This window comes from Cyprinus carpio, chromosome B11 (genome assembly GCF_018340385.1).
Source record: "Cyprinus carpio isolate SPL01 chromosome B11, ASM1834038v1, whole genome shotgun sequence".
Taxonomy (NCBI): domain Eukaryota; kingdom Metazoa; phylum Chordata; class Actinopteri; order Cypriniformes; family Cyprinidae; genus Cyprinus; species Cyprinus carpio.
In genome coordinates this window covers 10,587,460-10,612,866 of record NC_056607.1, presented here as the reverse complement: position 1 = coordinate 10,612,866, position 25,407 = coordinate 10,587,460, and the positions used below count along the sequence as shown (strand labels likewise).

Sequence of the window (25,407 nt, the reverse complement as noted above, 5' to 3'; positions counted from 1 at the left end):
TTATATAATGTTCAAATTAGGGAGTTATATGTCATGAGTAGCATGCCCCCACAGGCCTGTGGAAATTACCCTGATAAGGCTGCGTTTCCTGTTTGTGAAGCACTCAGACATCTCCATTAAAGGCCAAACTTGATAAACACCAGGTCTGGGAGAGAATGGAACGATGAAGATCGGCTGCTAAGTCAGCAAATCTTGAGTTACTGGATGTATAGGCTACACACACACACACATTCACAATACAGGGTGGGCATTAGCGCTAAGACTCTGACTAGACGGAGAAAAAACTGACTGTGAGCTTGCTTTCCTGTCTGAAGATAACGTGTGTGCATGAGTGTTGTTTTTGTAACCCTGTTTTCCTTGTTTCTGTCACAGGTGCTGGAGAATCGGGGAAGAGCACCATAGTAAAACAGATGAAGTGAGTGAACGATGTTTTCTCTTTTCAAAATCTCTTACTCTCTTTCAGACACATCTCTGAATGCCAGCTGTTGATGCTGGTGTGGATGATATGAGAGGGAACAGCTGCAACCCTAAAGTGAGAAAATGTTAAGAAAGAAAATTTTCTTTCTCACAAACGTACACATATTCCTTCATATGGGACATTAGGAGTTTTTGCCCCTGCGCTAGTTAATAAACTCAAAGTGCACATACTTGTACACAAACCCCAGAGTTTCAAGTCTAAATAAGTGTTTAGAATCCTTCACTTCGGTGAGTCAGATTCAGGGAGTCATTTCAAAGGCTTGATCGTCAAGTTTAAAGATGCAATATAACAGTAGATAGATTCAAATCTTTTCTTCCACATTTTATGATGTACTGTATATCCGAATGAGAGCAAAGGTAGCACAGAGTCTTAGTTCAATCCTTCAGTCGTTGGTTGAATGGAGGCAGATCTGAATTCAAGCTCGAGATCAGTTTGTAAGAATGGGACTAGGTTTATGCAGCCAAAATGATAGAAGAAGACGCGAAATACGTACCAATGTGTACATATCACTGCAGTTTCCAACAGAAATGAACACTAGAGGCAGTAAAACAACGAGCGCTTGCATTAGAGCATTAGAGTTATAGGACTACTCAACGAACATTTCACATACAAACACCAACGTCACATAAAACGTACCACATGTGCGTTCATCAGTTCCGGAGAAAAAAAAACCAAACACTCTTTTTGTCCCACTCAGTGGACATTTCACATCGAATATGTCATGAAAACCTACATGCCGCTACGTATTTTGTATCTTGCCAAAAAGTTCCCACAGGTATGTTTTCATCATGAGATCAGGCTCGACATAACACAACCATAAAACTAGTTCACGTTAATTCATGCAATAGCACCCACTGTGGCAGCTCTGAGAATGCAAAAATATATTTGCATTGCATTATCAGTTGTATTCTGAAATGTTTCAGAACTTAATAAAATGTGAAATTGTTTATGCGCTGTAAGCATACTTGTGTAGAGTATTTTTGGGGGCCTTACACATAGAAGTCATAGAGTGAGTTGCCTACCTAGACAGCATTTTTTGGCACAAATGTTACAAATGTAACGCTGATGGCTAAAAGTCCTGTCTGGGTATGTAGCCTATGTGTCTCCCTTGCTTACACTCAGATAAACAGCTGTTGATGTGTGTATGTAGTCGGGCCTCTGGCAGCAGTTAATGCTGTTTATCTGACCTAGACCTCTGCTGCTCTTTTTACGCCTCTGTTTCCCAAAGCAATTTTTCAATCTAATCATACTGATGGAAAATATTTTGTACTCCATCTCATCACTGAATGCATCCTGACACACACACTCTGACCAGCATTCATTCCTTAATAATCAAATGACATTATTATAAAAAGACTCTAGTTGTGCAGCTATATATTTTCCCTTTAAAGGTGTTTTAAATGGCGTCTGAGTGTCATTTGAGTGATACACGGTGAACTGGCTTTCTGGTTGTATCCTCAGAGATTTTCCTCTGAACTCCTGAGCCAGAGCTGACTATATTAAAAAAAATCTCCATAGATTTGCAGTCTTACAAGATCCACAGGACTATTCCCACCAGCACTTAAAATCAATTCAGTGGCTAAGTTCCATCCACTGCAAAAGTCTGTTCATATTAATACATTTTATATTACATCTGGATATTAAAGCCAGGCTTTGGCTTAAAACCTAATGTTCTTACCTCTTTGTCTTTTGTGCCATCCTGAATTTGTTCTCTGTTTTATTTATTTATTTATGCATGTTTATATTTGCTTTTTCTGGTGAATATAATAAATATTTAGCTTTATATTTACATTCAATTTTGAGTTTAGGGTTAGAAGTCTCTTATGCACACCAAGTCTGCATTTATTTGATTGAGGAAAAAAAACAAAAAAAAACAACAACAGTAAAATCAAAACTGACATTATTACATTTTAAAATAACTGTTTTAATGTATTTTACAATTTTTAATGATTGATTTTAATGACAGTATTTATTTGAAATAACTTTGTAACAATGTAAAAGTTTTTACTGCCAGTTTTGATATTTACTTTAATATATATAGTGCTTTGCATTTTCAAATTTGTATATATATATATATATATATATAGATATATATATATATATATATATATATATATATAGTCTAATTTAGAAATATAATCAGATTTATTTCTATATATTCAGACTTATATATAAGTCTGAATATATAGAAATAAATCTGATTATATTTCTAAATTAGAATATTTATATATATATATATATATATATATATATATATACACATACATACACACATTATCTTGTGTTATATATATAAATCACATTAAAACAATATAAATGAAATTTGAATGAGGGCTAAATATCCTATACCACACTGATGATTGATTGATGGTCTGTATATCCGTTATGCAGGATTATTCATGAGGACGGATACTCGGAGGAAGAGTGCAAGCAGTATCGAGCTGTGGTCTACAGTAACACCATCCAGTCCATCATGGCCATCATTAAAGCCATGAGCAACCTCAAGATCGAATATGAGGACGGTGGCAGAGCGGTGAGTACACACAGCATTCCCTCCGCAAATAAATCACACACATCCTCTGTACAGCATTACACACACACACTCAGATCGGCTCAAACACCCACCGCCTCAGATGATCCTTCCCTCATCACAAAGCCAGACATCTGATTATCAGCATAAAGTCTGGTCATGCTGCTCAAGAAACATTTCTTATTTCTTCTCTTGTGGAAATAGAACTATTTATAACACTTTGTCTTCATCACTTTTGATCAATTTAATTCATCCTTCTACTCAAGTACTGTAAGAGACTTCAGATCACACATAGCACAGTAACTATCTTTTATTCTCCTGTCTATGCACAAATCTTCAAAACCTGCAAGAGATGGAAAGATTAAGTGTAAAAGAAGGCGAAAAAAAAATGAGGAAGTCCGAGTGTTAGAGAACAGCCTGAAGGCAGCAATATGTTCAGCGCATCTGAGCCACCTGAGGCTTTGGAGAAACTCTGATCTCTATCAGCACAGATTTATCCTCACTATATAGTCGAATCCATGATATTAGACCAGATTTACAGTGAATGTACAGGGTTAACACTGACTGAATGGAAGGAAGTAGGACGCAGGAGTCTTGAGACGTGTTATTAAAAGTTGAACTTTTAACTTGTCACAGTGTCTTTAAAAAAGCAGCACTCATAGTGCAGAGAATGAAGTGAAGAATTCGGCTCCTTTAAACCAACACAGGCCCTGTATTTTTACTGTGCAGCAGCAATGTATAGTTTAATTAAACGTGTGAAGGGAGAGATGGATGATTGTGTCTCTGCTCTGGGAATAGAGCTGTAAAGTGCTGTTAGAGAGGCTAACAATATCTCTCCATCACATTTAATTAGTGAGAGCAAGATCTGTTGGAGACATTCCTCAAGTGTCTTGCTCTCTCCTTCTTTCTCATTTATGAGGTGTTTTTGATGAAGCATGTACAAAACTGATAACTGATAAGGGAGTGTGTCATCTCAGTAGCTCAGAAAACCCTGCATAATTACTGTAAGCTAGTTCAGGGTAATGTTCACAAGACACCAATCAGAAGCATTTCTGAGTTAATTATTTAAGGGTGTCAGACTCATTTTAGGTCAAGGGCTGGACTGGGAAAAACATATCTTTTAATGTGTACATATTCATAGCAACACATGCTTTTATCAAATTAATGATGTTAAGTATCAGCTTTATACTGCTGGAATAAATTAATTGGAAAACATGCAAGTCAGTATTGGTGTTTGTGTTGTCACAATACCAAAACGTCAGTAGTCTGTTCCAATACCAAAAAAAAATTCACTTTTTTTTTTTTGTTCTAATTTTGATACCATAGCAAAACTGTTTAACTTTTTTAACTATGTGACAATAAAAATACTGTACAATTTAATACACAGATCAATTTTGACCTTTTAACATATCCAATTCCAAAATAAAAGTTTGATAGTTTAATGCTTGAAACTGAAGAAATTAAGTAAATGTTAGTATTATAATTTCACTGTTAAAAAATAATATAATACAGTATATTATTATAAATAATATTGTATATTTTTAGTAGCTAATTTTAGAGAGCAATGTTTATATTTTTTGTGTATTATTATATTTTAAATACAATTTTTGTGATTAAATATTACAATAAGTATTAGTAATACTCCTTGTTTTGTTTAATATTTTATTTAATAGTAATAATATTTATTTAGTCATATTGATATGGCTGAATTGTGTAGCCCTACAAACAAGCATAGCAAACCTGGAGCTTTATCACATTTTAAATCACAGTTTGTATCAGGAAAAAAAAAAGATTTCTGTAATGTAGTAGAGACATTATCCATTTATATAAAAACTAATAAATAAATAAACAGTGGACCTCATAAATCACCAACTTGACCATACCATATGTTTAATTTGATTCTGTTATTCCCTAACTTTATCAGAAACATTGAGTACACAGTGCTTTGCATAAAACAAGAAGTAGAACATCGGCCAGTGTACCTTTTAAATAGTATGAGAGAGTACATGTGTTAACCATATGTCACAGTTTGAGCAGTGTGCTTTAGACACGTGGAAAACTGCATCCCATGGGGCTGATCGCTGCATCTCCTCATTTTCTCTCTCTTTTCCTCTCTCTCTCTCTCTCTTCTCTTGAGGTCGTAAATCTTTTAAAAGGCCTGTAACCATCCTGTCCTCTCTCTGTTCATATCTGTTGCCTTTTTTCCACCGCATAGTAAAAGAACCTTTGGTATTCTGGTTTCAAGAATTCTTTGACTCTACGAGCTATTTAACTTCTGAATTGTGGAACGCGGTGTCGTTTCACATTTACAATTACTGTATATACTGTATTACTGCAGTATACAGTAGCACACAGTTCGAATTCAGAATTCATCACGTCCCCTAAAAGCATGGGGTCGGTCGTGTCACACATCTCTCAGCCCATCATTTCTGCTCATGGCTCCCATGTTCCACCCCAGGGTTGACTTCCTGTGATCTAGTTCAGCTCCCTGGTGGGAGGGGTTTTGGTGTGAGACTCCATTCCTGCAACATATACTCTTGGGAGGAGAAAGACAGCTATGTAGGTAGACAGATATTTTTGTAGCTTGGAGAGTGTGTGGGAGACAGACAGCTCGTCAAGCGGTTCGAGACTCGAGACTGAGATGCGATAGTAGAATCTGGAGGTGAGATCTAGTCATAGACTCCTCCTCTTCCTCTCTGTTTTTCTCTCAGGGGATGCATAGCTCACATTTGTATACTGCACTTTTGACCTGCCTGGCAAATAAATCTCTTGAGTAACATGAATTAACCCCCCACAAAGTACACATACACACGTGCACACACAGCAGCAACTGTAAAAATGTCCCTTCTCCCAGAATGCCACCATGCAACCAGTCTGCCGTTAAGATAATGGGTGTGTAGATAATGCAAATGGAAGACCGATATTTCCTTTTACTGATATTTAATCAATAAACAATATCAGGTCTACTAACAAGTGTTGGGGGTTAAACAGTATGTTTAACAGGAGCTGTCATTTCAGTGTTTTACTTTAGATATTTTTTTTTTTTTTTTTTAATTGCAGTATATGATATGCATCTCGCGTTTTTTTTTTTTTTTTTTTTTCCTCTTTTGATTTTAAATTATATTTATAAAAAAAAAAAAAAACTATATTCTGCCCAGTGTTGTCCAGTGAAACAATGTTTATATTAAAGGCTATAAAAAACAAATATGTAACTATGTAGACTGTTATATATTATGTGCAAAACGAGTTAAAATCACATGACATCCTAACATTGTAACATTACAATCTAAAAACAAAAATAATGCTTTGTAAAGCAAAAGTTAATTGCACTAAACTACAAATGAAAAAAAGCACAGACTGTTATATCTTGATTAGGGGTTGCACGACTACTGATTTCTGCTAGTCGATTACTTATTTAAAAAATACTCGAGTTACTCGACTACTCGTGGTTCATGCTACTGTAAATGAATAGACATTAAATAGTTAATAGTTAATTTTTGATTAATTTTTGATTTTGATTGGATCTGTTTATTCGTTTGGTTTATAGGATGATGCACGTCTGTTGTTTTCCCTGGCCGGGGCGGCAGAGGAACAGGGCATCCTGCCAGACGACCTGGCCAATGTCATCACCAGACTGTGGGCTGATGGAGGGGTACAGAGCTGCTTCACCCGGGCCAGAGAATACCAGCTCAACGACTCCGCTGCATAGTGAGTACTCTCTCTGTTATTAGTCAGAAAGATATTGACCAATGGCCATTCATCAATATTCATGCTCATAAAGCACACCCTCAGTCAGATGATAAATCATGCATTTACAGACAGAACAGGGTGGTGCACTACAGCATTATTATTATTTTACTTGGAAATTAAAACAAGTGTTTTTTTTTTTTTTAATAGACACCAAAACCGCTCTGCTATAGTTCAAAATATTATAAGTGCCTCACTAAATGAGAGGCAAAAAAACTGAAACTTACTCAAGAGTGCCTTTAAATTTAAAAGAACTAGAAAGATGAAAATATGTGATGAGAGTAGGCAGGATCAGATCGATACGTCAAAGCGAGCAGAAAATCTGGCACTAACAGTTAACGCTCTGTTGAGAAACCAATTGCTATTAAATGGAGAGGGTTGGCCTGGGTCAGGACTTGCATGAATTTTCCCATGCTTGATACACTCAGAATCAATCAGGGGTAGGAGGAGCGTTCCCTCACAGGAGGGGGGGGATCACGGTTGTTTGGCCTTGAATTAGGAAATGAATGATGATGTCATTTGTCGGTGGGAAAAAAAGGTTGTAGAAGGACAGAGGGAGTGCTAATCTTAGTTTTCATAATATTTAGTTGTGTTTGCTAGGTTCAGCAGATGTTTATGTGAGAGGGTTTATAGCCTGTGTGTGGGTGGGTGGAGAGAAGTGTGGTTTTACAGAGGCAGCCACTCCTTCCCTATCCTCAAAACAGAGGCTAAAGATGTCTGTATTGAAAAGAATAGCAAAATCTTCATGAAGAGAGTTGCAGGCTATAGAAGTTATAATTGGCTCATAATAAAAACAATGTATACATAGACGACCATTCAGAATTTTGGGGTAAGTAAAGACTTGCATTGTTAAAAAAAGATTTCAAATATGTGATCATACTTCTGTCAAAAACATTGAAACGGCTTCTTGAGTGGCTTCTTTAATGTTTTGCACTGCTTGCACTGGTGTGGTAGGCTTCAATGACAATAACAAGATGAGTTTGAATGTGCTTAACCAAATACTTTTAGTTAATATACATATTTAGAGTTCAAGAGATTGCAGAGTGACAAGACATGTAAAAGTACCAGACCACGAATTGGATGACATTGGCTCAAAATTGGGATTTTGGTGACTGCTGGAATTCATGTTGGTGCTTTGTGAAGCCCAGTCAAGTTTTTCCACACTTAAAATTTCTTCTAAAGCTTCATGGAGTTCATTTCACAAAAGGGCCCTCCCAAAGCTAAGTTAGACGCACACACTTCTCTAGAAAACCAATAGCAAAAGAAAACCCTAACTTAACCCTAACCCACTGGAACTACAAAGCCTGGAATTGGAACATATTTTTGGCCACATTTCACAAGATCTCCCCTGCCTCTTGACCAGAGCAAGAGGTCAAGCACAGCTCCTGTTCCAGAGAAAAACAAGACAAACTTTCTGTGCATCAAAGAAAACATCATCTTTGTCTGTTTGCAGACATGTTGTTATGAGTTAATGCCAAACGTCAGAATATAGGTACTGTATTGCCTGCATCAGTAAATAGCATGTACCGATTCCCTTTAAATGTGTTATGATGGTGTATTATTTTGAACAGCCACTGTATTAAGTGTCTAGCCTTGGTGTAGTGTTCTCATTACAGGTCAGCTACAGTGTCAGACTGTTCTCTTGGCTCTCATAAACTCTAGCTTCATTTATTAGAGACATGACTTTAATTCTCTGTACCTTAAATGACAGCAGGTGGTCATTAATCTCTCTCGACACAGGCCCATATTCCTGCACCCTACAGGTCAGATCCCTTATTGCATAAATCAGAGCACATCAGGGCACAATAAGTCTTCAAGAGAGACAAACCAATCCAATCCAACACCCCCCTACCCCCCATAAATGTTTTTAAATATCTTGGATTTGCGGAATGTAAGACTACAAATCAGCTCTTTGTGAAAAGGGATTATCAGCACTTTTCAATTTGATTTGGGTTGGGCTTGATTGTTTTGTGCTGTTGGACTCCAGCGGAGTGAGAGTGTCTGCAGAGATCCACACAATATTGCAACCACACACAGAACCGATAAACATATAAGAACTAAGAAAGAAAAGATTCAACTAGGAGAATCTTGCATGCCACATGGTTCTCTTGTAATTCAGCATTGAAAACCTGAACTCTTGGTTGGTCGTGGAACCGTACGATTGTGTCGTAGTGGGATTGTGTGGTATTAGGTGGAGCAGTAACATTCAGTGTTGTTGGCAGGAGTTCTTGCCTACACAGCTTATCAAGCTGTGTTTCTGTGAGGCTTCATTAGCCGTTGATTGGCAGCTGAATGGAGATGTGCATTGTCACCGTCGCAGCCTCCTAGACTGAGGCGGTTTGTCTGTTCCTGTTTGGAAATCTGATTAGACGATTGCACACAGAGTATTTTGCATAAGAACATCATCTACAAGGCTTGTTCAAACCAAAGCTGATGCAACTAAGAGAGACAGAAGTGTGCAATATTTTGCATTATAAATACATAAGAAATATTTTGAGGGAATATTCAACATATTGAAGTAATATTTAATATTTTAGACCAGTTTTCAAAATAAAGTCAGGCGTGCTTTGGTGGTCTATGGAAAATTTAAGAGAAAAAAAGAAAGATTTTCGAAAATATATTTTTGATGTTAGATATAAAAAAGCCCATCTGCATATTTTTATATGCAATACATAGAGTATAAAATACTATATATGTGACCATGGACCACAAAACCAGTCATAAGAGTCAATTTTATGAAACTGAGATTTATACATCACCTGAAAGCTGAATAAATAAGCTTTCCATTGATGTATGTTTGTTTGTTAGTATGTATGTTTTTTTAGTATAGGACAATATTTGGCTGAGATACAACTATTTGAAAGAGTGCAAAAAATCTTGAGAAAATCACCTTTAAAGTTGTCCAGATGAAGTTCTTAGCAATGCATATTACTAATCAAAAATTAAGATTTGATATATTTACAATAACAAGTTTACTAAATATCTTCATGGACCATGATCTTTACTTAAAATTCTACTGATTTTTGGCATAAAAGAAAAATCAATAATTTTGACCCATAAAGTGTAGTGTTAGATATTTCTACAAATATACCCGTGTTACTTATGACTGGTTTTGTGCTCCAGGGTCACATATTTTTTTGATGATATTATTGTTTCATTGCTTATTTTTATTTTAAAGCTGCAATCTAACATTATGCTTAATATAAAAGTAAATAGATAATATTTTAATTATTTTCTTTGGCTCTAGCATAGTGCCATTATATAATACAATTATTTAATGTTGTCTTTTTAATGCATAATATTTTCTTCACACTACATTTAGTTTGTATGCAATAGTGAATATACCTAAAGAAGCAAATAGTATTAATGCAGCTAAGTGCAATGTTTATAAGGAAAAGAGAAATGAGTCACACTTTATTTTAAGGTTCAATTCTCGCTGTAAACAAACCATTAACTACAGCTTTTGCCTCAATAAACTACTAATTTGCTGTTATTAATAGTAAGGTAATTAAGTTTAGGTATTGGGTAGGATTAGGGATGTAGAATATGGTCATGTAGAATATGTGCTTTATAAGTACTAATAAACAGCCAATATGTTAATAATAGGCATGCTAATTAGCAACTAGTAAATAATGAGAATTGTCGAGAAACGTATTTTCTACCATCCTTTTGCAGTTATCTGAATGACATGGAGAGGATAGGAAAAGTAGACTACATCCCAACCCAGCAGGATGTGCTAAGGACCAGAGTGAAGACCACTGGCATCGTAGAGACACATTTCACCTTCAAAGACCTGCATTTCAAGTAAGAAACCTCTAGATGTCTTTATTTCGCTCTGATTTTAACTGAGAATTTTTTTATTCACACTCTCTAGTAAGCACTCTGACGTGTGTGTTCACACACATTCACACTTCAAACAACTCATCTACCCAATCTAACAGCCTCCACTGTTTCTGTTAGCTAGCAACACCCACTTTAACCCTCGCTGGAATCAAGGAATTAATTCCGTGCCATCCATGTGGTCAGGTCTGGGGTTTTGGGATTAATTTCCCTTAAACCTGTTGAGGGCATTTGGTTTAGAGTTTATGGGATTTAACAGGGCTGGAATGATTCTCTTTGAATGTGTCTGCTTTAATCTACAGAAGAAATGTCAGCCCAACCTTTAGAAAGATCAAACACAAGCCAGCTGTCCAAGATGCTATTACTTTATTTAATATTTTGTAAATCATATTATGTATCGAGTTAAAAAAAACCAAATGCCACATAAGAGGGAAGATAATTATGGAATTTCCTAGAAATGCCAATGACGTCTTCTGCAGGTCCACGCGGTAACAGAGACAAGTGTCTGACAGGCAGAAATGAATGATTCCTGCAAGAGACAGGAAGTCCTAGCTCTTCCATCCTATTTTCAACCTCTCCATTTCCATAGAAACAAAGCCAAATGTCCTAGTCAAATGTCAACAAATGCCACTGACACACATAAACGTCCAGATCAAAAGAAGAAGAGACATGGTAAACATCTCACTAATAACTGAGTCAGCAATCTCACTATTACGCATTCAAAATCTCCCACAAATTTCCAGTGGACAGAAACAAGCTCTGGGGAAAATATGGTTTGTGGACAACTAGTAAACTGTAAATGACATAAAATGTGGTGTAAGATTTTTTTAAATCTTTAGAAATAGATTAGGAAAAATGTTTGAAGAGCCAATGCATACATGTATTACATTTATTATATATATCATAGAGCATCATAGAAACTCTCCATTCCCCATGTATCTTACATCTTTAAATGATTTTGTAAGTGTTTTATGCTAGTATGGTAAGTTTTAGTAAGGAACTGACTGAAATATAAGTTATTGTTTGATATAATCTTCTTATCTGCCATAAATCTCAAATCTTGGTGTGCTGCTGACCTTTATGGGATTTTTTTTTTCTTTTTTCTTCACAATTTATGGATGAAATCTATATGTATTTTTAAACCCAGACAAATGAAAATAATGGCAAAACTATTCGTTTGCGGCAGTATGATATATTAAACTGAGTGTGCTTCTGCCTTTTACGTCTTTATTGCATTTGCGTCACATTGAATAAGCTTGTTGGGCTGATGATCATATGTTCTTAGTTGTTCAGGGCATTTTTCTCCTTGATGTATCATTGATTTCTTTGGTTTGTCTGGTTTATACCAGATTTTCTCGGGTTATACTGTTGACCATTTACATGGGTCTGCTCTCTCTATATAGGATGTTTGATGTTGGCGGTCAGCGTTCAGAGAGAAAGAAGTGGATCCACTGTTTCGAAGGGGTGACGGCCATTATCTTCTGTGTGGCCATGAGTGCGTATGACCTGGTGCTGGCTGAGGATGAAGAAATGGTGAGACCCTCTTAGGTTTTACACCATGTTAGTCAGTAATTCACAGAACATGACACTAAGAAGTAAAGAAGCTGCAGTTCTACATTTTGGTAGATTTCTGGCAACAAAATTTAGATTTAAGTTACCATGTTCCACACTCTCTATCATTTAAATTAAACCGGCTGTTTTACTAATGCACCTTTAAGACTTCTTAGTAGAAGTGAATTTTCAGACATCGTTTGAATTTGGTACCTTAATATTTTGTTTAAACTGTGATTTATTTTTATTTATTTATTTGAGGAATATAAAGTTCAAAAGAACAGCATTTGTTTGAAATGGAAATCTTTTGTAACATTAAAAAGGTCTTTACTGTCATTTTTTTATCAGTTTATTTTGTGTATCTTAGTGTAGTTGCTACTGTTTATAGTCGTAGTCATAGTTCATGCTGTCATTTCTTTATTTGACCCTCTAACTCTAGCACCTTCTATTCTATTTTAATTCTACTTTATCTATTTATCTTTTTTATTTAAAAAAAACCTAACACTAGCTTTCTATTTTTTCTGTTTTTCTTTGTGTGTGTGTGTGTGTGTTATATATATATATATATATATATATATATATATATATATGTATAAAAAATACCTTGCTATGTGTACTGCGTTATGCTAACCGAGGCTTGTCATTTGCACTTACATATTGTTGCTCTTTTGTTAGTTTTTGATTGCTTATATTGTCCTCATTTGTAAGGCGCTTTGGATAAAAGCATCTGCTAAATGACTAAATGTAAATGTACATGTATCAGGACAGGCCAAGCTCCTGAATACTGACCAGTCTCTTAAATCTACCACAGAATCGAATGCATGAGAGCATGAAGCTCTTCGACAGCATTTGCAACAACAAGTGGTTCACTGAGACCTCCATCATCCTGTTCCTCAACAAGAAGGATCTGTTTGAGCAGAAGATCATTCACAGTCCCATGACCATCTGCTTCCCTGAGTATGCAGGTACTATGAAACGGCTGGCCATCTACCCAATAAATCATCTAAATCCAATCCAGAAGTACTCCAGAAGTGCTTTTGAGAGCTCCGGTTCAATAAATCGCAAGCTTTTGCTTTACCTGCATTAAAGGCAAAAAATTAAAATCAGTATAGATTAGTGCTGTCAAACAATTAATCGAGATTAAACGCATCCAAAGTAAAAGTTTTTGTTTTCATAATATGTGTGTGTTCACTGTGTATGTTTATTATGTATATATAAATGCACACACATGCATGTATATATTTAAGAAAAATAAGTTATGTTTATATTTTAAATATATTTATTTAGAGTATAAATTATATGAATATAAATATATACATGTAAATATTTTGAAATATATACTGTATGTGTATGTATTTATATACACATAATAAATAAACAGTACACACACATATATTTTGTAAATGAAAACTTTTATTTTGGATGCGATTAATCATTTGACCTTTTTAATAATTGTACCTGGTATTTTATGTTATAAAAAAAATAATTTGGAATAAAATTATATATGAGACAAAACAATTATTCCACCAAGTATTAATAGTCCATAAACCTTTTTAATGGTACAAGTTACTTGACAATTTAGAAACTTATATTTATAAAGAATGGGCTTTTTTTCTGTATATAAGTCGAAACCATGTGTTTTATAATTCTGATCAGTTTGTTTTTCTGAAGACAAAAATCATAACATAGTCCATTTTTTAAAAACAAGTTCTGACTTAAAGGAATAGTTCACCCAAAATTGAAAATATACTCACCCTCAGGCCAAGATGTAGAAAAGTTTGTTTCTTCATCAGAGCAGATTTAGAGAAATGTAGCATTGCATCACTTGCTCACCAGTGGATCCTCTGCAGTGAATGGGTGCCATCAGAATGAGAGCCAAACAGCTGATAAAAACATCACAATCCAATAAGGCATTTTTTAACTTAAAACCAGTGTTGGGGAGTAGCTAGTTACAAGTAGTGATGCTACTAGCGTAACTAAATGTTTCAGTAACGTTACGCAATATAGTAGTGTGCTTATCATTTGGCAAAGGGTGGTTGCAGCGGGATTGCATGCAGAGTGCAGTGTTAATAACTATATTTTATTATTATGTGTATCGGATAGTTTACAAAATCAAACGATTGGGACACTTTTTGTAATTGAAATTGAATGTAATTGAATTGCTTAAAACTATTGCTTCTGCCTAAAATACGAGTCCTCTATTCATAACATTGCTTTCTCCAGTTAAAAGTCATTTTGGCTGAATAAAGAGAGAAATATACACTGATTAAGCACTGCTTACAAGCAAGAACCAAACCAAACTGTTCTAAATAAATATGTTGGTGGATTTTAATGTGAGAGGACAACAGGGGATGGATTATGGACTGTTTTGGCCACGAGTCTTTTGTGAGGATATTGACTTGTCCACTTTAGTCATCCATCAGTGTCGATATCCAAAAGGTCAGCAATTCATAACATCCTATGTAGGGTTGTGCATTAGACATCAGTCTAACACAGGCCAGGCAGCTTTACTGATATCACTTAACTGAAAGAGGTCACGTCACTTTAATGATCATTATGAAGGATTTTCTCCGGTTTTGTTTTGCTAGCTTCATGTCTGTCCATCATCCACTCCTGCTGTTTTCTCATTGTGCTTTGTATATCCCCTTTCAACGGTGCCAACAACTATGAAGAGGCCTCCGAGTACATCCGCCTCAAGTTTGAGGACCTGAACAAGAAGAAAGAAACCAAGGAGATTTACCCTCACTTCACCTGTGCCACAGACACGAAGAACGTGCAGTTTGTTTTCGACGCCGTCACCGACGTCATCATCAAAAACAACCTGAAGGACTGTGGGCTCTTCTAGAGCCCAAAAACAGGAAGATGAGTCGAGGTACGAGCAAACTGAATACTGAAACTAACTGGACTCCTTTGGTTTCCACACTACTTGCAACCGATTTCTCTTCCTCTTTCAGATTACTTGAACAGTTTTGATGAGCAGAGGAAGTAGGGGTGGAATACGTCCTGAGCATCTGCACTGGCCAACCACGACTCCTGCTTCCACATGACGGAGCCCGACACAATTTCAATGATTGCCAACGAGCTTAGCCTCTGTTCTCCCTCCCTTCCCTGTCCCAGCGTTGTGTTTGACATTTAATATCTGTGTTATTAACTCCTTGTGCTATGACAACAAATCACCAACTGTTGTATTATCCAGTCCATTTGTGTTGTTTATTTTCTCTTCTTTTGTTCTTTTTTTTTTTTTTTTTGAGAAATAGCAGAGGAAACCTTTTTTTATATGATGCTTTTATTTTACTCTAGAGAATCTGATGTGCAAATTTTATTAAACTTAATTGCATAATGCTTATTTTTTAAACAACAAGCAGGCATTGGATATAGAGAATGATTGAAAAAGGAAAGCGCTTTTTTTACGGTTTACATGATGTTCTTGTTGATAGCAAAATGGAAAGTTGTCTTGCATGATAGAAGATAGCATATATATCAATACAAGTAATCAGTTCACATCAGCGTAACATTCCTTTTTAAGATGAAATTTTAAAAAGTACAAAAAAAGAATAAAAAACAACAAAAAGCACAAAAAAAGCTTCACAAATGGGGAAAGAACTGCTACAATGTAACTGATATTTAAAGTATGTAGTAACAGTCTCTAACGATCTTTTTCTTCTCTTCTATCTTCCCGTTGCTCTTTCTAGCATTCTGTTTGTGCCTTGACTTCCGTTTACAATGGACTTTATTTTCCCCCAAGTTGTCCTACTGTACGTAAACATTTCTTCTCCAGAATTTTCACATGTAAGAATAAATAGTAATAATAATGGAAATCTAACTGATAAAAAAGGGTAGTGTTTTTGTTTCTGTTCTTTTTTTTTTGGTAAAGATGAAACTTATTTTGAAAGTCCTATATGATGATTTAATTTAAATAAAAGTTCATTCACTAGGTAACGCTCTGCCAGCTGTGGATTTTATTTCAAGTGTACTTTTTTGGAGGTTAATAAGTTCACATCAGTGGCTGAATAATTCATTTAATATCCAATCGCAGTAATTAAATACACATTTAAGGGCTTGCTGTAGGGCATCAGCTGGAACATACAAGTATTATACTCTGGCTGATTTCGGCTATCCATTACCTGGAGAGGTCTGTGAGAACATTAATAACTTAATTATTTAAGAACATCAAGGATAATTTATTGTCTGAGATCAAATCGCAGAAAGATGAGGTCCCAGCCAACGATGCTTTACTTTTTCTGGATTAAACAAGTAACACTGTCCTGCTGAAAGACATTAGAAATCATTTCTGGCCAATTACTCCTCACTTCAGAACATATGCTTCTCGAAATTATAATTAAATTCATTTGAAAACGTCTAACTTGGGTCTTGAGCTTTTTTCATTAAACCCCTACGATGAAAAGAAACGAAAGGAAAATGATATTCAAGTTCTGAAGTAAATTAGGGTTTGGAGAGTTGAAGTGAGTCTTTTGAATGCTCTTTGGACAGACTGACATCGCCATCTAGTGACTGCTTTGTGAAACGATACATTATACTTTAATGCGCTTTTACAGCTAGGCTACATAATCTTACATCTCATAAACAGACCAGCAGTGTGTCGCACTTTGTCGTTCTCACCTGATGCTGCTGGATTGCCTTCACCGTTAGCATGAGTGCTGAAAATATATTTAAAAAAAAAAGTGCGAAACAAAACCATGAGAAACACATTTTTCAAATAAATTTCAAGTTCTGTATTACACGACTAAAAATTTTTTGTAAAGAACAATGTTTTTTATTTATTTTCTGTAATGAATGTCGCACTGGTGAGTTCTATGGCTGTCATTTTCTGTTGTTTTTACTATATGTTGGGAAGGTTATTTTGGAAATGTAATAGGTTACAGATTACAAGTTACCCTATCTAAAATGTAATAAGTAGTAATGTAATTGATTGCATTTGATTACTTTTTGATGACTATCTAAAATTCTAATGTTAATCATTTTGGAACATTTAAAGCAGGCAGGGTAACGTTACAGTAGTACTCAGTATCAGACTCCCAAAAGCCTTTATCACTTGAATTAAGATTATAATTTAATTTTAAGGCACAGCCACAACAAAATCAGACTTACTTTGAGATCACTCTGAGGTTAAATACAGATTTAAAACCATAATAAAACCATTTGCTCTGAAGTGGAAGTTGTAGAAATCAGACCATTTTCCTTAACAAAATAAATATCTAAATCGAAAAAAATATTTCTTAGTTTCTGCATGTTCCAATGAGTGAAATTGTTTCATATCAAGAAACAGGTTTGGGTTGCCAGATAATAATAATAATAGTATACATTTTTTGTCTCATAGAAATTCATATTTGATAGTAGCTTGAGTTAGGATGCAGAGGTCACTTTTTGTTCATTATCAAAACCAGTAACATTCGTAAAAAAAAAAAAACTGTAGCAACCTCAGTTTTATATGGTTACATTTATTCTGACCAAGGGTTTTTTTTTTTTTTTTTTAAGCATTGGTCTCCCATAGTAGCATACATTTAAATCATGATAAACAGTTTAAACCACATATATTATACCTCTTTATGTATGTGTGAAAAAAAAAACCATTTAACCCCCCTTTGTAATCGTTAACATTTCAAAAGTAATTAATTTAATTACACATTAAGTTGTTAAATTACGTAATTTAGTTACATGTAACTGGTTACTGCCCAACACTGCATAGAACCGTGTTTGACAGTCGAGTTATAGCATCAAGCTGGAACTGAGTTTTTCAGAGAGGTAACTTGAGGCATAGGCAAAATAAATGTTTAACTTTTTTTCTTCTTTTTTTTTTTTTTTTTTTTTTAAACAGCTTCTTTAAATTTTTTCAACACAAAAATGCATTCCCTTAGTGAATTTCTCCTAAGGCAGGGGTCATCAAACTTGAACCTGGAGGGCCGGAGTTGAGCACCTGCTGGAAGTTTCAAGTATACCTAGCAAGACCTTGTTCAGCTGCTTCAGGTGTGTTTAATGGGTTGGAGCTAAACTCTGCAGGACACCGGCCCTCCAGGACTGAGTCATACCTGTGGTGCCCTTGTCTGGGGAGAACAGACACATCAACTTGGATACATGCATCTGTACTGTAAGAGATAGTGAGTGTCAGTTATTGCTAAACATTTATATTTGATAGGAGATGCTCACTATGGTGGTCCACAGTCCAAGAGGTTTTACATGTCAGACTCAGACCATTCGTTTGGAAACAGTCCACAACACCACTTTTGAGTACCTAGCGGTATAATAGATGGATAGATGAGGTTCTGCTGTTGGAGTCATCATAGAGCTGATGGTGATGATAATAGAGCATTGGTGATGGTGGCACTTAGGTGGTCTCTATCAGGGTCTGTGCAGCTGAGGGTGATCATGGGAACTCCAGCCACCAGGGTGGAGAAAATGATGTATACGAGAGTGGGTCACACACTGGAGCTTTATCATTCATATTCTGCTGCAAAAGAAGAAAAGAATCATGTTTACTTCAGCGTCAATCTTAAGACATTCTGGAAAGAGACTCTCAACGGATGGGTCGTGACAATACAGAATGCAGTGTAATATAATTATGCAGCAAAATAAATAGGCATAAACATTTAAAAGTCTTGAGTCCAATCAAACTAGTATTTTTCATCTGTCACTTGACAATATGGCTAATACACTATTTAGCCCAGTGTTTATTTCTTGTGTTTATGTATTTACAAAATTGTCAATGCCTATATCGTTATTAAATGTTCATATTATTTTGCTTATGAAAGTTCATAATTTTATTCAGTTAAAAAGCACATTTTAAGGATATTTTTGTTTACTTGTATATAATGAAACGGTGCAATGCACATTTTTGATACATTTCAAAAATGCTATATAGGCATTTTGTTAATTTTGTACAATGTATTTTTGCACATTCAAAAATGTTTTAATGTTTGACATTTTACTTTTATGCATTAAAATTGTAAAGTAAATGCAAAACTATTTCAAAAATGTTTTAAGGAATTTTTTGTTACAATACAATTTTGTAATACATTTTTTTTTCCTCGTGTATAAAAGCAATTTGTAATACATGTGTAATACATTACATGGACATTTTTATTAACTTTATATCTGGTGTAAAATCTGGGCCCCACTTGTTAAACAGTAGTTTACACTTTAAAGCTTCAAGCATTAATAAGTAAGTTTTATCTAAATGCTTATCTTAATTTAGTAGCATAACATGCCTGACCTGAACTTGTACAGTGGCGTCATAGCTGTGTCCACATCCTGGTCAAAATCCTGCTTTTCCTCCAAATCTATCACTCTGGGTTCTGAGAAAACAAGAATGATGTAACTAGAAAATGTAATTATTGTGGTGGGCAATTTAAATAATCATTTAAAATTTTATTTTGAGTATAATGGACCATTTATGAGCATTTAAGTTGGAATGATCTATATGATCTCACCTCTGATTGGATCAATGGTGAAACCCGAGTCTCCTCCGGAGATGCCTGAGATGGGCAGCTGGAGGGATTTAAAGGGCCAGTCTCGATCAACTGCATGCTTTAACCACACCTACGATGTTCCACGATGGGCATCTTCTGGGCATCTAACCGGCCCTCCAGGACCGTGTCTGGTGACCCCTGCACTAAAGACTCAGACCAAGTGGACAGTCTGGGTTAATGAGCTCTCAGTTTCCAAATACAGATTATATGCTGTCCTGATGACACCATCCTATAACCATTAAATCAAAAAGAATGAAAAAGGTGTGTTCTTCTTAGCAGGTCACAAGTGTCTTAAGCTGTGTTTGACATTTCAGTCACAAGAGGGAGACAGATCTAGGTGGATATGATATCACAGACATGTAGAAGACTGAGGAAATGTTTGGATTGGGTTGAACAGATACCACGGAAACATCAGACCCTTGGTTCTCGAAGATGGATACATTCTGGAAGGAAAAACTATGAAAAGTATGTAATCTAAATGCATTTGAATCAGTAGTCCAAAAAAAAAGAGTATTTTAGATATTGCCATTAATGCACGTTTAATGCATTGAAAGAAACTTACAGGAAATCAAAGGAGTACCCTCACGACCTTTATACCACTGCAGTTCGATCCTGCTCTGTCCTTTACTACCACAGATATGGAAAACTTGAAAAAAATAAAATAAAATAGGCCTATATTAGAAAAAACACACTACATTACTTATATATATATATATATATATATATATATATATATATATATATATATATATATATATATTGCACTATACATAATTAAATATAAATATGACCAAATATTATATTTAATTGATGATATCCTGATAAAACCTATTGCTGGATAAAGAGAATTCTTAAGACAGGGATAAGAAGACACTGATATCCCATATATGTCTGTTTAGAAAGTGCAGGTAAAGCTGAAATGAATTTCTTTCTTGATGAACTGGGAGACTGGAAAATATTTGTTTTACGCTGCTTTGATTGCTTGGAAGTGTGAATTACTAGCACTACAAATGTGTCAAATTATGACCTAGCCTATCTGGTCAAGCAAAACTTTGAAAACTGATTGTAGACTTGTAGGTTATTGTCATCATGAACACTAACAGATAAATCTAAGCAGTATTTGCTGGGCTGGTTCTGTTGGGTGAAGGCGAATAAAGAAATAAATCTTGAAGACATGCCCAAGTCACTGACAGAATGTGTGCTTACCACAGTAACCACGTACAGTAAAGTTTAATGCTTCGGGGAAATCTCTTGAACAGCCCGGGTGAAGTGGCCATCATTAAACACAATGGGTGGAATTGCATGTATAGTTAACAGCTCACACTTTTTCCTAAACTGTATGCAAATTGGATTGCAACATTTCAGCTTTGTATCACAAAAGGATCAGTGTGTTACCGTCCAGTCATGTTTTTATGTGAGCCTGATAGTCCACACACCTCTAATCTAATCTAATGTGTCCCAAATCAGGATGGAAGAAAATTTTACTCTAATTACAATAAACACCTGGACAGTGCCATAAAACCCATGTGTAGGCCTTGTGGGAATTTCAATGCACTTGTTAAGAAAATAGTATTTCTTCAGAGCTAAGTTCATTTCTGAAACATTTGTGCTTTGTTCAGTGGCTCGTGAATTAATCATTTTTAAATCTGTTATCAACCGCCAGAGGGCGCTGCTCAACGCGCCGTGAATATCTCTGACTCTTCCAGCTCTCACACGGTGAACTTTATCAGGTAACATTTTATGTTAATAACAGGTAAATACATAAACGTGATTTGGCATCTGGAACAGCGGTGTATCTTATTAAATCTTAAAAGATGGGGAAAAAATAAACTCGGATTCTCACATTAGCAAATCTGGGCGAAGACGTAACGTTAAATGCATTCGTAGATTAAAACTGATGTGGTCTTTTAATGATGCAAACAATGCTGCTAAACTCTATAATTTCCATTTTAAGCACACATATTACTATTATTGACAAATGAACATCAAGACACCCATTTACTTGTGCACCCTTCAGCATTTGACACGTTTTTAGGTTTTTACAGACACTTCGATGCATGTTTCTCCGCCTTTATCACTAATACGAAAGAAGAGCAATTAAAAGAAAGTAGAAAATGAAACTACATAATTATTTGATTATATAGAGTCGTCAATAATAGCTATTTATTTATAATACTTTATTATTTACAGTTTCTATGTACCAAATTGTTTATATTTCCATTTTAATACTGTGAAGCTGCTTTAAAAATCTGCATTGCATAAAGCACTACAGAAATAAAGGTGACTTGGCATATGTTTAAATGATAGATAGATAGATAGATAGATAGATAGATAGATAGATAGATATATAGACAGTTAAAATGTAATTATCATATTGAATCGGATATTGTCTGATACTTTGGCATTTTTAAATATACTCATAATTTGAGAAAGGGAGGAAATAATCGCGCTCATATTTCAGTCAAGCTGTGATTGGCTCCTGGTAAGATGATTTGATTGGATGGCGCCGCGATGCTGCGCTGTGATTGGCTGAGACGCGCATGCTGGAATGAAACAGACGCACATATGCGCTTGAGGGGCTTATGATCTGGAGTTTGAGTCACAAGAGCCACATCTGCACAGTCTGGATTTTACTGAAGGTTCCCCCTCACAACAAATGTAAGTGCAATCTTGATTCTACATTTGATCCGCTTTATTCATGATAAAAGTTACTCATGTCTTATACGAAAACAAAAAAGCAACTAATTTATATTGTTTTATTTTACTTTTGCAAAACATTTTTTTTATAAAACATTTATTTCTATTTCAGGAGTACCTAAATTACTGGATTTGACTGTCATCATTCCAGAATCATGGTAAGCATGCCTCCAAATCATCATCTTGGCACACTCATTAGGGCTTTGTAGTGTTAATTACCATAGATTGTTTACTCAGTAAAACTTTACATTATGTGCTGAAAGGATTAGTTGCTGTGAAGAAATGTCCGTTGCTAAAATGTCAGCATATGGGATGACATCTGTAGCCCTTGCCAATCTGTGTATTGGAAATAATGGCAGTCACTCAACCCTGTGTGTATGCTACTATTGCTGCAAGCATGGGATTATGCTGTTTATTTAGATACAGATTTCATCAAATATGTTTAAAGAAAAACACAGGCCAGTTCTTTATCTGTTAAAACGGCAGAAAATTTTCCCAAAAGTGGACGATTTTTGTGTTCAAACAATCATGCATTGGACTTTAATTAAGATATTTAGACAAATGAAACTGGATTAGGCTCTTTGTATTATTATGCTTTTTTCGTTTGTGATGAGTTATCAGAAATTAAAATGCATTTTGGGTTTTCGGTTCATTTCTCAATTTTAAACTACTAAAATATCAATCATGGCAGTAGCATTGCTTTTGAGTTAAGAACTAGGACTAGCTTGTTGCTTATAGTGAACACTTTGAGACTGTTTATCTTAGGCTCATGAGATCATATTTTCTTGGTTTTCTTTGACGTAACCAAGTATTTGATTTAGATTTTTTCTAGATTGTAATGTATATGAACCAGCTTCACTCTTATTCACTCAGTTTGTATTGAAATTGCTATTAAGTAAGCTATTGCACTTCCGTTTTTTGATTATGATTTGTGTGTATGTTTGTGTACATGTAAATCTGACAGCATGGATAGAAGGTGGGGTAATTACTCTATTGAAAAGAAGTGTTTCAGGTGTGGTTAGTAACAGGTTTATTCTAACTGATTTTGATGTGAAGGTAGTAGTCATCCATCCTTTTGATAGCAGGGCGTGAGTGTGTCCACATGATGTGCATTCATCGGTTGTTCGGTTGCCCTCTACCTAGAATAGAGTGGTTTTTCAGCTCCTCCAGACAAATAGAGCCATGCCCTCTCTAACAGAGCTCATGCAGGTCCAAGCCTGTCTAAGGAGCACGATTACTCAATCTAAGGAAAACAAAATCAAAGGGAGGGTGAACCAAATTTTATATACCGTAGATGCTTTTTATTTTTTTATTTATTTTTTGGTAACTATTGCCTAATCTTAATTATTATTAATATGTATAAATGTATACATACATATATATATATATATATATATATATATATATATATATATAATAAAATTAAATGCAGATATGTATTTTTTTCAAATGTATTGTAAATTAATTTACTTTTTATGATTTTTTTAAAATAGAATTATTATATATAATAGTTTTATGAGATGTGTAATAATGTTTTTTTTAATTTATAAAATAAGATTTTTTTTAATCTAGTACAAATGTATTTTAATGTTATTTTATTACATATTCTATTGTTTTATTATTGAAATATATGTATTACAAAGACTTTCATCATAAAATTGTTCTAAAATCTGCATTTTTCAAATATAGTACCAATATGTGTTTTATAATCTGAGATTTTGCACCCAGTAGTCTTACCTGTCTTTCTGTCTTTTTGCAGTTGTGTCTGCAGGAATCAGGTGACTGTCTGCGGGAACAGATGCGTTATATGATGCGATCCCTGCAGGATCTGAAGCATTTGCGGCGGAGCTGCGCAGCGCCCCCTGTCGGTCCTCCAGTGAGGTTACGTGCTTGTAAGCAGCTGATAGCCCAGCGGGAACGGCGAGCACGGTTGAGGATCAGCGACGCCAGTGAGGCGAGCAGTTACGACTCTGCCTGTTGTCTGTCTAGCTCTTTGGAAGAGGAGGACTCTGCGGGCGGCCCGTCGGCTGTTAGCTCACCGAGCAGCGAGCGGAGTCTGGAGTTTGATTCGGGATACTCTGAAGCCTCCTGGCAGGATGAAGGTGTGGTGTTACGGCGCACCAAAAACATCCGAGTATCTTCGTCCGCATGTCTTCGCACCAACCAGCCTCCCAACAACCGAGTGCGTCCTAAGTCCACCTCTGACGCTTGCCTAGAGAGCTGGACATCGTTTGAGACCACAAGTGACCCTGATGACTGGACTAATTCATTACTGACACGCGGACGTAACCGACAGCCGCTGGTGCTGGGAGACAACAGTTTTGCTGATCTGATTCAGAACTGGATGGAGTTACCGGAATGCCCGGAACAAGCGGAACAAAAGCACAGTTCTGGACGCAGTTTCGCTAAAGACTTCTTGGTAAATGTCAAACGGAGAATAGCTGGGATTTCACAGAGCGCTGATGGGAGAAGAAAGTCGTCAGATGTTACAAAACTGAGCAAATCAATAGTTGCTCCCAAAAGATTTTCTTGCCAGGTTGACGTACAGCACAAAACGCCGTTCTTCTATAAATCCCACACTGGTCTGAACGAACTGGACACAGATATCTACCAGTTTACAGCATTAATGAAATCTGGAAGCAGAATGCCCATTGTCTGTAATGATGTTATTGGGTACATATGATTATGTTTGTGTCATTATGAACTCTGAATGAGTGGACAATATCTCCAGGAGAGACCAATTTTTTTTTTCTTTTAAGAAAACATCTGTCCGTAATTCTGTGTAAAATGCACAAAAAATAAAAATATTAAAAATTCATATTGGTCATTGCATTGCTTTTGGCAGCGGCCTAACTGAACTAAAAAAAAAAAAATAAGAGATAGTGTTCGCTTAGGCTGTCATTATCACAAAATAAACCCAGACAGGGTGAACATGGCCCAGCCATAGAGAGAAGGGTCCTTTATCACCATGAAATGTTTAATGTACATTATCAAGCTGTTATTACACATAAACACACTACTGGGGAGAGTAAGCTTCCTGAGGACACATTAAACTGATCCAAAGTGATAGTAAAAACATT

The 25,407-nt window shown here is 35.5% G+C and overlaps 2 protein-coding genes and 1 long non-coding RNA gene across 4 annotated transcripts in view; 2 read left to right on the top strand and 1 right to left on the bottom strand.

Annotated features, from left to right (window-relative positions):
• LOC109069213 (guanine nucleotide-binding protein G(i) subunit alpha-2-like) overlaps positions 1-16,085 on the top strand; it is a 62,319-nt gene extending 46,234 nt beyond the window's left edge. Inside the window, exons 2-9 of the mRNA XM_042733882.1 lie at positions 373-415; positions 2,870-3,011; positions 6,556-6,716; positions 10,431-10,559; positions 11,999-12,128; positions 12,958-13,110; positions 14,800-15,018; positions 15,101-16,085. Of these exons, the coding sequence (XP_042589816.1) occupies positions 373-415; positions 2,870-3,011; positions 6,556-6,716; positions 10,431-10,559; positions 11,999-12,128; positions 12,958-13,110; positions 14,800-14,991 (950 nt within the window). The 3' untranslated portion in view covers positions 14,992-15,018; positions 15,101-16,085. The remainder of the gene's footprint in view (positions 1-372; positions 416-2,869; positions 3,012-6,555; positions 6,717-10,430; positions 10,560-11,998; positions 12,129-12,957; positions 13,111-14,799; positions 15,019-15,100) is intronic.
• A 1,563-nt stretch (positions 16,086-17,648) lies between these two features.
• LOC109069216 lies at positions 17,649-20,270 on the bottom strand. 2 transcript variants are annotated; one of them, XR_002014184.2, is made up of 3 exons: positions 19,592-20,270; positions 19,375-19,456; positions 17,649-18,612 (listed from the first exon to the last, which is right to left on the bottom strand). It is a non-coding gene; the product is annotated as an uncharacterized LOC109069216 (long non-coding RNA). The 2 variants fall into 2 exon arrangements; XR_006155866.1 differs by having other exon boundaries at positions 17,649-18,609.
• Positions 20,271-22,103: 1,833 nt separating this feature from the next.
• On the top strand, positions 22,104-25,143 carry LOC109069215 (PAK4-inhibitor inka1-like). Its single transcript, XM_019085882.2, has 3 exons — positions 22,104-22,288; positions 22,440-22,485; positions 24,087-25,143. Exons 2-3 carry the CDS (start codon positions 22,483-22,485, stop codon positions 25,008-25,010), a joined length of 927 nt encoding a protein of 308 aa, XP_018941427.1. The 5' UTR covers positions 22,104-22,288; positions 22,440-22,482; the 3' UTR covers positions 25,011-25,143.
• Positions 25,144-25,407: the final 264 nt, after the last annotated feature.